The sequence below is a fragment of the Ranitomeya variabilis genome, chromosome 2 (assembly GCF_051348905.1).
Source record: "Ranitomeya variabilis isolate aRanVar5 chromosome 2, aRanVar5.hap1, whole genome shotgun sequence".
Taxonomy (NCBI): Eukaryota; Metazoa; Chordata; class Amphibia; order Anura; family Dendrobatidae; genus Ranitomeya; species Ranitomeya variabilis.
In genome coordinates this window covers 990,300,708-990,313,730 of record NC_135233.1, presented here as the reverse complement: position 1 = coordinate 990,313,730, position 13,023 = coordinate 990,300,708, and the positions used below count along the sequence as shown (strand labels likewise).

The 13,023-nt window shown below is 50.1% G+C and overlaps 1 protein-coding gene across 2 annotated transcripts in view; it reads left to right on the top strand.

The window, feature by feature from the left end:
* Positions 1–13,023, top strand: part of LOC143810089 (allantoinase, mitochondrial-like) — a 92,703-nt gene that overhangs the window by 69,092 nt on the left and 10,588 nt on the right. For both annotated transcript variants that reach the window (XM_077292979.1, XM_077292980.1), the window contains one exon: positions 12,795–12,843. In XM_077292979.1, the coding sequence (XP_077149094.1) occupies positions 12,795–12,843 (49 nt within the window). The remainder of the gene's footprint in view (positions 1–12,794; positions 12,844–13,023) is intronic.

Genomic DNA, 13,023 nt, shown 5'->3' with positions numbered 1-13,023 from the left:
GTATTTACTACCCGGGATTAAATCTATGGCACAATCGCACTCTCGGTGCGGAGGTAATGAACCAAGCTTGGATTCTTCAAAGACGTCACGATAGTCAGACAGGAACTCAGGAATTTCAGAGGGAATAGATGATGAAATGGAAACCACAGGTACATCCCCATGAGCCCCCTTACATCCCCAGCTCAACACAGACATAGCTCTCCAGTCGAGGACTGGGTTGTGAGATTGCAGCCAAGGCAATCCTAGCACCAAATCATCATGTAGATTATACAGCACCAGAAAGCGAATAATCTCCTGGTGATCCGGATTAATACGCATAGTTACTTGTGTCCAGTATTGTGGTTTATTATTAGCCAATGGGGTGGAGTCAATCCCCTTCAGAGGAATAAGAGTCTCCAAAGGCTCTAAATCATACCCACAGCGTTTGGCAAAGGACCAATCCATAAGACTCAAAGCGGCGCCAGAGTCGACATAGGCGTCCGTGGTAATAGATGACAAAGAGCAAATCAGGGTCACAGATAGAATAAACTTAGATGGTAAGGTGCAAATAGAAACAGATTTATCAAGCTTTTTAGTGCGCTTAGAGCATGCTGATATAACATGAGTAGAATCACCACAATAGAAACACAACCCATTTTTCCGTCTAAAATTCTGCCGCTCGCTTCGGGACAGAATTCTATCACACTGCATACTCTCTGGCGACTTCTCAGTGGATACCGCCAGATGGTGCACTGGTTTGCGCTCCCGCAAACGCCTATCGATCTGAATAGCCATTGTCATGGACTCATTCAGACCCGCAGGCACAGGGAACCCCACCATAACATCCTTAATGGCATCAGAGAGACCCTCTCTGAAAGTCGCCGCCAGGGCGCACTCATTCCACTGAGTAAGCACAGACCATTTACGGAATCTTTGGCAGTAAATTTCCGCTTCATCTTGCCCCTGAGATAGGGACATCAAAGTTTTTTCTGCCTGAAGCTCCAAATGAGGTTCGTCATAAAGCAACCCCAAGGCCAGAAAAAACGCATCCACATTGAGCAACGCAGGATCCCCTGGTGTCAATGAAAAAGCCCAGTCTTGAGGGTCGCCCCGGAGCAAGGAAATCACAATCCTGACCTGCTGTGCAGGGTCTCCGGCAGAGCGAGATTTCAGGGACAAAAATAATTTGCAATTATTTCGAAAATTCTGAAACCCAGATCTATTCCCCAAGAAAAATTCCGGCAAAGGAATTCTCGGCTCAGATACAGGTGCATGACAAACAAAATCTTGCAAATTTTGTACCTTCGTGGCGAGATTATTCAAACCTGCAGTTACACTCTGAAGATCCATTACAAACAGGTGGACACAGAGCCATTCAAAGATTAGAAGGAGAGAAAAAAAAAAAAAAAAAAAAATTTCAGCAGACTACTTATTTCTCTCCTTTCTCAGCCAAGGATTTTAACCCTTTAGTAGGCCGGTCAAACTGTCATGATCTCAATGGCAAGAGAACATAGCATAAGCATATATAGGAACTAGCTCTTGGAAGATGGGAACTGAGCTGACCATGAACTAAACCTAACGCACAACTAGCAGTGGCCGGGTAGCATGCCTACGTTGATTCTAGATGCCCAGCACCAGCCGGAGGACTAAATAATGCTAGCAGAGGAAAATATCAGTCCTAGCTCACCTCTAGAGAAATACCCCGAAAGGAGACAGAGGCCCCCCACATGTACTGGCGGTGAATTAAGATGAAATAACAAACGTAGTATGAAAATAGGTTTAGCAAATTTGAGGTCCACTTACTACATAGCAGAAGACAGAAAGGACACTTTCATGGTCAGCTGAAAACCCTATCAAAACACCATCCAGAAATTACTTTAAAACTCTGGCATTAACTCATAACACCAGAGTGGCAATTCCTGTTCACAAGAGCTTTCCAGACACAGTAACGAAACTACAGCTGTGAACTGGAACAAAAATGCAAAAACAAACATGGACAAGAGTCCAACTTATCTAGTAGTTGTCTAGGAGCAGGAACAAGCACAGAGAGGCTTCTGATAACATTGTTGACCGGCAAGCAACTAACAGAGCAGCAAGGTTATATAGCGACTCCCACATCTTGATGGGAACAGGTGAACAGAGAAGATGAAAACACCAGTTCAATTCCACCAGTAGCCACCGGGGGAGCCCAGAATCCAAATTCACAACACTCCCCTTAGTGGCGGAGCCATAGTACTGCAACGACCAGGACTCTGGGGCGCTGCACTCCCCCCTGGTTAAACACAGTACTCCGGGACTGGGAAGAAAACAACAATACAAGTTAGTAAAAAGACATACAGTTTTGTTGAGTGCAAGAACATTAAGTATACTTAAACAGAGCTTCCCTTTATGGGAGGTGAGGACACTTGAACGTTACAAACATGGTTAGATATCATAGCAACATGCTATAAATAACTTTCCTTTTACCCAACCGGGTATTCTACTAAGTACAAAATTGTTGAACAATAATTTAACATTGCCTTTAAGGACATACACTCTGCATCCACTAAAGACCTTCTTATAATCACATTATAAGGCAATTTAACTTTTTCATTCTCCTTCTTTAAATCTGCAGGATCGCCTGTCCTAACGGCGCCAGACCTACTGCCTCTCCTTTCTTACAGGACCGCTCCTTTCAGCCCGAGCCTTCTGTCTTTTCAACTACTATACACAGTATAGAACATAACATACTTTCAGTTTAAGAGCACTGAGCCATCTCTACATGACTCCTATGAGGACTCAGGGTTTACCTTCTATCCTAATTATCTACCAACGTTATCAACCATTTTCTTTACACAACATCAAACCTTCTCATTATCTTTCTCACTAACATGCATGCTGGACACCACGTCTACCCCTACGGGCCCACTGCATCCCTCTACTATCTTTCACTTTTCCTTTTTAGAGAACATCATCAGCATTTCTTCACAATTAACTAGATATAACTTACTCATGTAAACATTATCATCATTTTCTTTCGTCAAACATTATTGCTACTTATCTTAAAGCAATATCATCGTTTAAGTGCGACAATTGAACATCCCCTTTAAGAGGGGACCAAGTCTCTATGAGGTAGCACGCCTTCTCAAGCTACCAGTCCATACTCAACAAAGGTTCCAGTGTGGTATCTTCACAAAGAGTCCTTCTTTAAGTAAAACCAGTAGGGAGCACCTTTAATAAGGTGCAAACTATGTACAAGAAGTTCGGATCATGCACTGTTCATGATTTCAGCAGTTCTGGAAACTTTGTGCAAAAACTTGGAAAAATCAAACAAGAAACAAAACAATAGGGATCCCGGGTCAACAGAAGGATCCCCTTGAGAGTTAACCCTGGACGGGTTCTAGCAGCATCAGAAATCAACAAACCAACAGTTAAGAACTATGTACATATTTAAAGCAGTCATGCTTACTCGTTCTTCGGGGAAGAAGGTGGTTTCCTCCCGGGCCTCACCAGACCAACAGGTCATCCTGCTGGTTCAAGGATCGGGTCCCGCCCCAACAACGACAGGATCCCTCGCCGGGATGTTCTTTTCACCGAGGCCCCGGCACGCTCCCAAGGTACATGGTGGGTCCGGGTTCTCCGCTGTTCTTCAGGGTCAGGTTCTGCGGCTTTTCCAGCAGGAGATTTATCCTCTGATGCTCCGGCAGTGGCTTGGAGGGCGACGCACCGTTGGACGCCCCGCGCCATCCAGCCAGCCTCTCCCGTAGCCCTCCTCCATCTGGTGTAAGTCACCGCATCACCTGGCTCCAGGTCGCGAGGGAATCTTCCTCCGCAGGGCTCCACCTCCTCCCGATCCACGTGGACTTGTAGCGGCTCCCCGATCTCTTGTATAACCCCGCGTCCATGTCGGGGGTTGAAGGAGACCACTACACCCCAGTGGGACAAGGGGACCTCTGCAACGGTGGTCAGATCAACCTGGGTTGCCGGTTGTGGTCGATCTCTCCATGCAGCCACCAAGCGCCGCAGGTGTTCAGCCTCTGGCATGAGCTTCAGGCCCTGCGTCTGCAATGCACTTTCAGCAGCGGCCGGGTTGGAAGGAGCAGGGGACACTGGGGACAAGCAGACCTCCATGGGCTGGCCCAGCCTAGCGATCACGCGGGCATCGGCTTCCAAGCGGGCAGCGATCCGCCGAGCCTCGGCCGCGGCCATACACTCCTCTGACGGCGGCCGGGGAGGTCGGCCCATCGTTGGCTCTGCAAGGGTCAGCTCCCGCAGTGACGGCGTACCCTGGGCCACATCAGGCTGCCCAGCCTCTCTCCGAGTCCGATCATTCCCATACGGTGCTTCCAGCGTCGCCATCTTTATCTCCTCTCCAGTGTCTTCTTCCCGCGATCTCTTTCGTGGGCGGCCCCGTCTCCATGGTCTCCACCCTCCAAACAGGATCAGGAGGCGGACCTCAGCTGTTGACGGACACGTCCTCAGGACACAGAAATATTTAGACTGGGCGGCCATGGTTGTTCGCGCTCTCCAGCTTGCTTACGCCCACTCCACGCCCCTCTTCTTCTGCGCTCTCCTCAGCGCTATGATGGCGGCAAATTTTTGGCGGCAAGCGACAATCCACAGTCTTTGCAATAAAGTACAGTAAATCACAGTTCCAAGGCACACATGACCTGATTCTTCAGGCTTAAGTAGATCCTGTTCGTGACGCCAAGTTGTAGCGCCCCCACTGCCGCAGGGCCGAGGGGTACCCGGTGCCGGGCCTCGGAGTCTCTGCTCCGGGGTTGTCACGGTGGCTAGGCCCGGTCCGTGACCCTGCCGAGGGGCGCACAGTGAAATAGGTATAACGGATGCTGGTGATGAGGCTGTGGTGGTGCAGTGCAGTAAATAACGATGACACCAGGTTGCAGTCTCTTTACCTCTTTACTGAAGATCTCTGGGTCCTCAGTCCAGAATACGGTTCACCAGGCTGCGCAAGTCCGGCCGGTCCAATGGCACCTCCAGAGTTCTCCTCACAGGTGGAAATCGGTGCCTTCCTTCTAGCGCTTTGTGTTGTGGTCCTTCCCTGCTGTGCTTACGGAAAGTCCCCACAACTGTTGTGTCTGTTTCTTAAGTTCCCTCACAACTCAATTAGATGATGTTCTGCTAATCCTCCGTCCCTCCCTGGTGTTCTGGTTGGGACGGCACCCGTTTGACGGGTAGGCTCGGAGCTCTTCCGGGACCCTAGAGTCGCCCCTCTCCACAAGTTGCCCCCCAAGACTGCATAGGTGATTTAAGTTAGACAGCCCGCCTTAGACTGACTGTCCTGCCGTTGTTTGGAGTATTGCTTGAAGCTGAATGTTATTATACTCCCTCGGCGTTCCGGCCACCGGTAGTGCGCCTCAGTAGGATGTTGCCTCGGTCTTACAGCATGACCCCTACTGGTATTTCTCCTTTTGCGTGATCTCGTTTCTCACTCAGCACAATCTATCTCTCTTCTAGTCCTTCCTTGGGCACCGCCGCTACCCGGAGCAGGCACGGTCCCGTTACGTTCGTTCAAGTTGCCAAGCCTCTGTCAGGATCCCACCCCTGACAGAGACCCTACTGTATCTTCCCCACAACACCCTCTGCCACAAGGTGTTGCCTGGTTCCAACCCAGTCAGCTTTCTGATCTAACTTCCTGCCTGACCCCGTTTACCCACTATGGTGGGGAGTGGCCTAATGAATAGAACCCTTAGCTCCCCCCGGAGGCCCGACTGTGAAATGTATTGGTGTCTGTGATACCTGATCAGATGAACTCCTTCAGTGCCATCGGACGCACCATAGCTCCCCTTAGTGGCGGAGCCATAGTACTGCAACGACCAGGACTCTGGGGCGCTGCACTTGCGCTGTGTATCGCTGTTTGGTGCAGGCGCAGAGAGCTCTGGCCGTCTGACGTCACAGCCAGGCTTGCAGACTGCGCCTGTGCGGCCACCCACCTTGGTAATCCCAGCCCCGCAGTGTGTTATGCATTATGCAGAGTGCGGGGCTGGGATTCACAAGCAGGGCGGCCGCACAGGCGCAGTGTCCAGCATTGCCCCAGTGTGTCCAGCATTGCCTTAGTGTGTCCAGCAATCTGCCCCAGTGTCCAGCATTGTCCCCAGTGTGTCCAGCAATCTGCCCCAGTGTCCAGCATTGCCCCCAGTGTGTCCAGCAATCTGCCCCAGTGTCCAGCATTGCCCCCAGTGTGTCCAGCAATCTGCCCCAGTGTCCAGCATTGCCTCCAGTGTGTCCAGCAATCTGCCCCAGTGTCCAGCATTGCCCCCGTGTGTCCAGCATTGCCCCCAGTGTGTCCAGCAATCTGCCCCCAGTGCGTCCAGCAATCTGCCCACAGTGCGTCCAGCAATCTGCCCCCAGTGCGTCCAGCAATCTGCCCCCAGTGCGTCCAACAATCTGCCCCCAGTGCGTCCAGCAATCTGCCCCAGTGTCCAGCATTGCCCCCAGTGTCCAGCATTGCCCCCAATGTCCAGCATTGCCCCCAGTGTGTCCAGCAATCTGCCCCAGTGTCCAGCATTGCCCCCAGTGTGTCCAGCAATCTGCCCCAGTGTCCAGCATTGCCCCCAGTGTGTCCAGCAATCTGCCCCAGTGTCCAGCATTGCACCCAGTGTCCAGCATTGCCCCCAGTGTCCAGCATTGCCCCCAGTGTGTCCAGCAATCTGCCCCAGTGTCCAGCATTGCCCCCAGTGTGTCCAGCAATCTGCCCGTGTCCAGCATTGCCCCCAGTGTGTCCAGCAATCTGCCCCAGTGTCCAGCATTGCCCCCAGTGTGTCCAGCAATCTGCCCCAGTGTCCAGCATTGCCCCCAGTGTGTCCAGCAATCTGCCCCAGTGTCCAGCATTGCCCCCAGTGTCCAGAATTGCCCCCAGTGTCCAGCATTGCCCCCAGTGTGTCCAGCAATCTGCCCCAGTGTCCAGCATTGCCCCCAGTGTGTCCAGCAATCTGCCCCAGTGTCCAGCATTGCCCCCAGTGTGTCCAGCAATCTGCCCCAGTGTCCAGCATTGCCCCCAGTGTCCAGCATTGCCCCCAGTATCCAGCATTGCCCCCAGTGTGTCCAGCAATCTGCCCCAGTGTCCAGCATTGCCCCCAGTGTGTCCAGCAATCTGCCCCAGTGTCCAGCATTGCCCCCAGTGTGTCCAGCAATCTGCCCCAGTGTCCAGCATTGCCCCCAGTGTGTCCAGCATTGCCCCCAGTGTGTCCAGCATTGCCCCCAGTGTGTCCAGCAATCTGCCCCCAGTGCGTCCAGCAATCTGCCCCCAGTGCGTCCAGCAATCTGCCCCCAGTGCGTCCAGCAATCTGCCCCCAGTGCGTCCAGCAATCTGCCCCAGTGCGTCCAGCAATCTGCCCCCAGTGCGTCCAGCAATCTGCCCCCAGTGCGTCTAGCAATCTGCCCCCAGTCTGTCTCCAGCATATTGCCCCCAGTGTGTCTCCAGCATATTGCCCCCAGTCTGTCTCCAGCATATTGCCCCCAGTCTGTCTCCAGCATATTGCCCCCAGTCTGTCTCCAGCATATTGCCCCCAGTCTGTCTCCAGCATATTGCCCCAGTGTGTCTCCAGCATATTGCCCCCAGTGTGTCTCCAGCATATTGCCCCCAGTCTGTCTCCAGCATATTACCCCCAGTCTGTCTCCAGCATATTACCCCCAGTCTGTCTCCAGCATATTACCCCCAGTGTGTCTCCAGCATATTGCCCCCAGTCTGTCTCCAGCATATTGCCCCCAGTCTGTCTCCAGCATATTACCCCCAGTGTGTCTCCAGCATATTGCCCCCAGTCTGTCTCCAGCATATTGCCCCCAGTCTGTCTCCAGCATATTGCCCCCAGTCTGTCTCCAGCATATTGCCCCAGTCTGTCTCCAGCATATTGCCCCCAGTCTGTCTCCAGCATATTGCCCCCAGTCTGTCTCCAGCATATTACCCCCAGTCTGTCTCCAGCATATTACCCCCAGTCTGTCTCCAGCATATTGCCCCGAGTCTGTCTCCAGCATACTGCCCCCAGTCTGTCTCCAGCATATTACCCCCAGTCTGTCTCCAGCATATTGCCCCCAGTCTGTCTCCAGCATATTGCCCCCAGTCTGTCTCCAGCATATTGCCCCCAGTCTGTCTCCAGCATATTGCCCCCAGTCTGTCTCCAGCATATTGCCCCCAGTCTGTCTCCAGCATATTGCCCCCAGTCTGTCTCCAGCATATTGCCCCCAGTCTGTCTCCAGTATATTACCCCCAGTCTGTCTCCAGCATATCGCCCCCAGTCTGTCTCCAGCATATTGCCCCCAGTCTGTCTGAGTCAGACATAAAGAAAAAAAAAAGTAAAATCCTCACCTCTCCCGTTCCCAGCGCAGGTCCCGTGCACTCAGCGTCTCTCCGGCTCTGCAATGCTCAGGACAGAGAGGCTGAGCGCGCAGTGATGACGTCATCGCACCCTCTGCCCTGAGACATCGCAGAGTCAGAGGGCGCTGAAGACGCTGCAGCTGCCGCAGGAACCAGGAGAGGTGAGTATTAAAGGGGGGCCCAATGCCAGCGCTGGCACCGGGAGGGGCCTGGTCGTGGCGGCGGTCGGCGCCGCCCGAAGATTTAAAGGGCCCGCGTCTCTCTTTTTTTTTTTTTCCTCCTCTCTTCGTCGGAGCCGCCCCTGGCATTGTGCCGCCCGGGGCGGCCCGCCCCCCCCGCACCCCCCTTCCTACACCACTGCACCTTGTGCAGCAGTAATGCTGCATTCTAACATTCTAAGAGCCACCTTGTTAGAATGCAGCATTACTGCTGCACAAGGTGGCTCTTTTAGTTTATAACGGCTGGAGGGGGTGACAGTGGCCCTTTAACAAAAAAGTGTGAAACAACTGAAATTCTGAAATTATGTCTTATATTCTAGGTTCTTCAAAGAAGCTACATTTTGCTTTGATGACTGATTTGCACACTCTTGGCATTCTCTTGATGAGCTTCAAGAGGTAGTCACCGGAAATGGTCTTCCAACAATCTTGAAGGAGTTCCCAGAGATGCTTAGCACTTGTTGGCCCTTTTGCCTTCACTCTGCGGTCCAGCTCACCTCAAACCATCTCGATTGGGTTCAGGTCTGGTGACTGTGGAGGCCAGGTCATCTGGCGTAGCACCCCATCACTCTCCTTCTTGGTCAAATAGCCCTTACACAGCCAGGAGGTGTGTTTGGGGTCATTTTCCTGTTGAAAAATAAATGATGGCCCAACTAAACGCAAACTGGATGGAATAGCATGCCGCTGCAAGATGCTGTGGTAGCCACGCTGGTTCAGTATGCCTTCAATTTTGAATAAATCCCCAACAGTGTCACCAGCAAAGCACCCACACACCATCACACCTCCTCCTCCATGCTTCATGGTGGGAACGAGGCATGTAGAGTCCATCCGTTCACCTTTTCTGCATCGCACAAAGACACGGTGGTTGGAACCAAAGATCTCAAATTTGGACTCATTAGACCAAAGCATAGATTTCCACTGGTCTAATGTCCATTCCTTGTGTTCTTTAGCCCAAACAAGTCTCTTCTGCTTGTTGCCTGTCCTTAGCAGTGGTTTCCTAGCAGCTATTTTACCATGAAGGCATGCTGCACAAAGTCTCCTCTTAACAGTTGTTGTAGAGATGTGTCTGCTGCTAGAACTCTGTGTGGCATTGACCTGGTCTCTAATCTGAGCTGCTGTTAACCTGCGATTTCTGTGGCTGGTGACTCGGATAAACTTATCCTCAGAAGCAGAGGTGACTCTTGGTCTTCCTTTCTTGGGGCGGTCCTCATGTGAGCCAGTTTCTTTGTAGCGCTTGATGGTTTTTGCAACTGCACTTGGAGACTCTTTCAAAGTTTTCCCAATTTTTCGGACTGACTGACCTTCATTTCTTAAAGTAATGATGGCCACTCGTTTTTCTTTACTTAGCTGCTTTTTTCTTGCCATAATACAAATTCTAACGGTCTATTCAGTAGGACTGGCAGCTGTGTATCCACCAGACTTCTGCACAACACAACTGATGGTCCCAACCACATTTATAAGGCAAGGAATCCCACTTATTAAACCTGACAGGGCACACCTGTGAAGTGAAAACCATTCCCGGCAACTACCTCTTGAAGCTCATCAAGAGAATGCCAAGAGTGTGCAAATCAGTCATCAAAGCAAAAGGTGGCTACTTTTAAGAACCTAGAATATAAGACATAATTTCAGTTATTTCACACTTTTGTTAAGTATATAATTCCACATGTATTAATTCATAGTTCTGATGCCTTCAGTGTGAATGTACAATTTTCATAGTCATGAAAATACAGAAAAATCTTTAAATGAGAAGGTGTGTCCAAACTTTTGGTCTGTACTATATATTACACAGGATATGCCATAAATGTCTGATAGATGTGGGTCCTACACAGAGCGAAGGTCCCCTGATTTCTGTCACGCCAGATGAGGCAGTCTCCACATTCAGGCAGAGAAATAAAGGAGAGATGGTCTCTAAGGGCCTCTATCCATTTCTATAGAGATTACAGAAACAGCCAAGCATACTTGTCTACCAGGTGGGACGGTGGTTAAGGGATCCCAATTGTGGAGACGGATGCAACTACCACTTGCTGAAACCTCCTGAATAAATATATATATTCACTTTTAAATGGCTGGTCCGTAAATTAATACGCTGCCAGCATCCGCTGCGTTTTGTCATATAATGTATTATGCACATGTGGAAAAAAGGGAATCCAGCTCCAAGAGATAAAATCTCTTAACTTTAATAGTATTCATTTATAATAGAAGTAAGCTGTGAGACATGCAAAAAATGGATATACCGGAGGGCGAGTGCCTGTCTAAACTGTACGCGTTTCGAACACACAAGTGTTCCCAGTCTCAGTCTTAAACTCTATTTTGAATGAATACTATTAAAGTTACCGTATTTTCCGGCGTATAAGACGACCTTTTAACCCCTGAAAATCTTCTTAAGAGTCAGGGGTTGTCTTATACGCTGGGTGCAGACCAATGTGCATATGGTGGGTGAGGGGGGAGTGGTCCCGATGACGAAGAAGGAAAATGTGAGTGGAGTATCCCCCTATTACCTCATTGTGGCAGCGTGGGGTTTCTGTGCTGGTGAGCAGCAGCGGCGGCTCCTCTTTGTGCCGCGTGGGTGCTTTGTGCTGTGGGGCGGCGGACCTTCGTGCAGCGTCGGGGCTCCGCTGGCATTTCCTCAAAGCTCGGGAGACGAGATTTGAATCTGAGCATGCGCCGCCCCCAGCGGCCATTTTCCCGGAGGCCACCGCATCGCAGCAATGGAGCTGCCGGTGCCTCCGGGCTTTGAGGAAAGGCCGGCGGAGCCCTGACGCTGCATGAAGATCAGCCGCTCCACAGCACAGAGCCTCAACGCTGCATGAAGATCCATCTCCCCACAGCACAGAGCACCCACGCGGCACAAAGAGGAGCTGCCGCTCCCCAGCACAGAGACCCCACGCTGCCACAATGAGGTAATGGAGGCATACTCCACTCACACTTTCCTGTGAGACGCCCCCCTCTTCGTCATCGGGACCACTCCCCCCCCCATCAAAAGGCACATTAGTCACCCGCCCTATAAGATGACACATGGCATATAAGAAGACCCCCGACTTTTAAGAACTGGAAAAACTTTTAACTGGAAAAGTTGGGGGGTCGTCTTATATGCCCAGTCATCTTATACGCCGGAAAATACGGTAAGTGATGTTCTCTCTTGGAGCTGGATTCCCTTTTTCCCACATGTGCATCTCTAGGCGTCTGGCAGAGACGTGAATCCGTGCTCAAGATTCCTGGACTCATAAGGAAATTCATCTAAAGGGTGAGCTGAATATATCTTTTTTTCTGCATATAATGTATTATACTGTATTCTTTCTAGTGTTTGTCTCGTGAAGGTCTATAACATCACACGTGATACACTGCTAGACCTCACTCACAGGTCCGTGTTTCCAGTATGCGTCCTATCCGTTTTTTTTCCACTGATGCCACAAATACCCATTATAATCTATGGGTCTATTCACGTGTCTGTGTTTTTTTCATAGGCTGAAATTAAACATGTAAATTGCCTCTTCAGAGAGGAAGAGGATTAGAACTCTAGCTCCACCTAAGGGTACTGTCACACTCTGCAACTTTCCAACGATCACGACCAGCGATACGACCTGGCCGTGATCATTGGAAAGTCGTTGTGTGGTCGCTGGAGAGCTGTCACACAGAGAGCTCTCCAGCTACCAACGATGCCGAAGGCCCCGGGTAACCAGGGTAAACATCGGGTTACTAAGCGCAGGGCCGCGCTTAGTAACCCGATGTTTACCCTGGTTACCATCGTAAAAGTAAAAAAAAAAAAACAGTACATACTCACATTCCGGTGTCCGTCAGGTCCCTTGCGCTTAGTAACCCGATGTTTACCCTGGTTACAAGCGAACGCATCGTTGGATCGGTGTCACACACACCGATCCAACGATGACAGCGGGAGATCCAGCGACGAAAGAAAGTTCCATACGATCTGCTACGACGTACGATTCTCAGCGGGGTCCCTGATCGCTGCTGCGTGTCAGACACAGCGATATCATATGGATATCGCTGGAACGTCACGGATATTAACTTTTAAGATTGCTACCCCAAACAAATGTAGTTATTAGTGAGTGCAATTGGTGAAAGAAGGATTAAAACGTTAATGTTGGGGGTAGCAGAAATTTCCTAGAATCACAGCCTCAAATAGTGGTCAACTTTCAGCAATAACCCTCATAAAATGCCATGTCTTTATACAATGTTTGTGAGCAGTGAAAATAGTGAGGATTTGTCCCTCTGTATGAATAATCTCCACATATATAGAAGTCTTATGAATAAATATTTTGTTTTTAAAGTTTCATGCTGAACTTGAAGATACAAGAAGTGTGACACCAGTCACCGGAGGTAAGGAGCTATATTTGATATATAATAAATAAATAAATAAATAAATAAAATATGTACTAAAAAGTAGCACATTTTTGTTTTTAGCATGTCGCTTTTTTAAATGCCGCATGCTCTGGGTATGACATTTTTTACATAGGCATCTCTATTAAACTTGAAAAATGCATATTACAAATGGTAAAA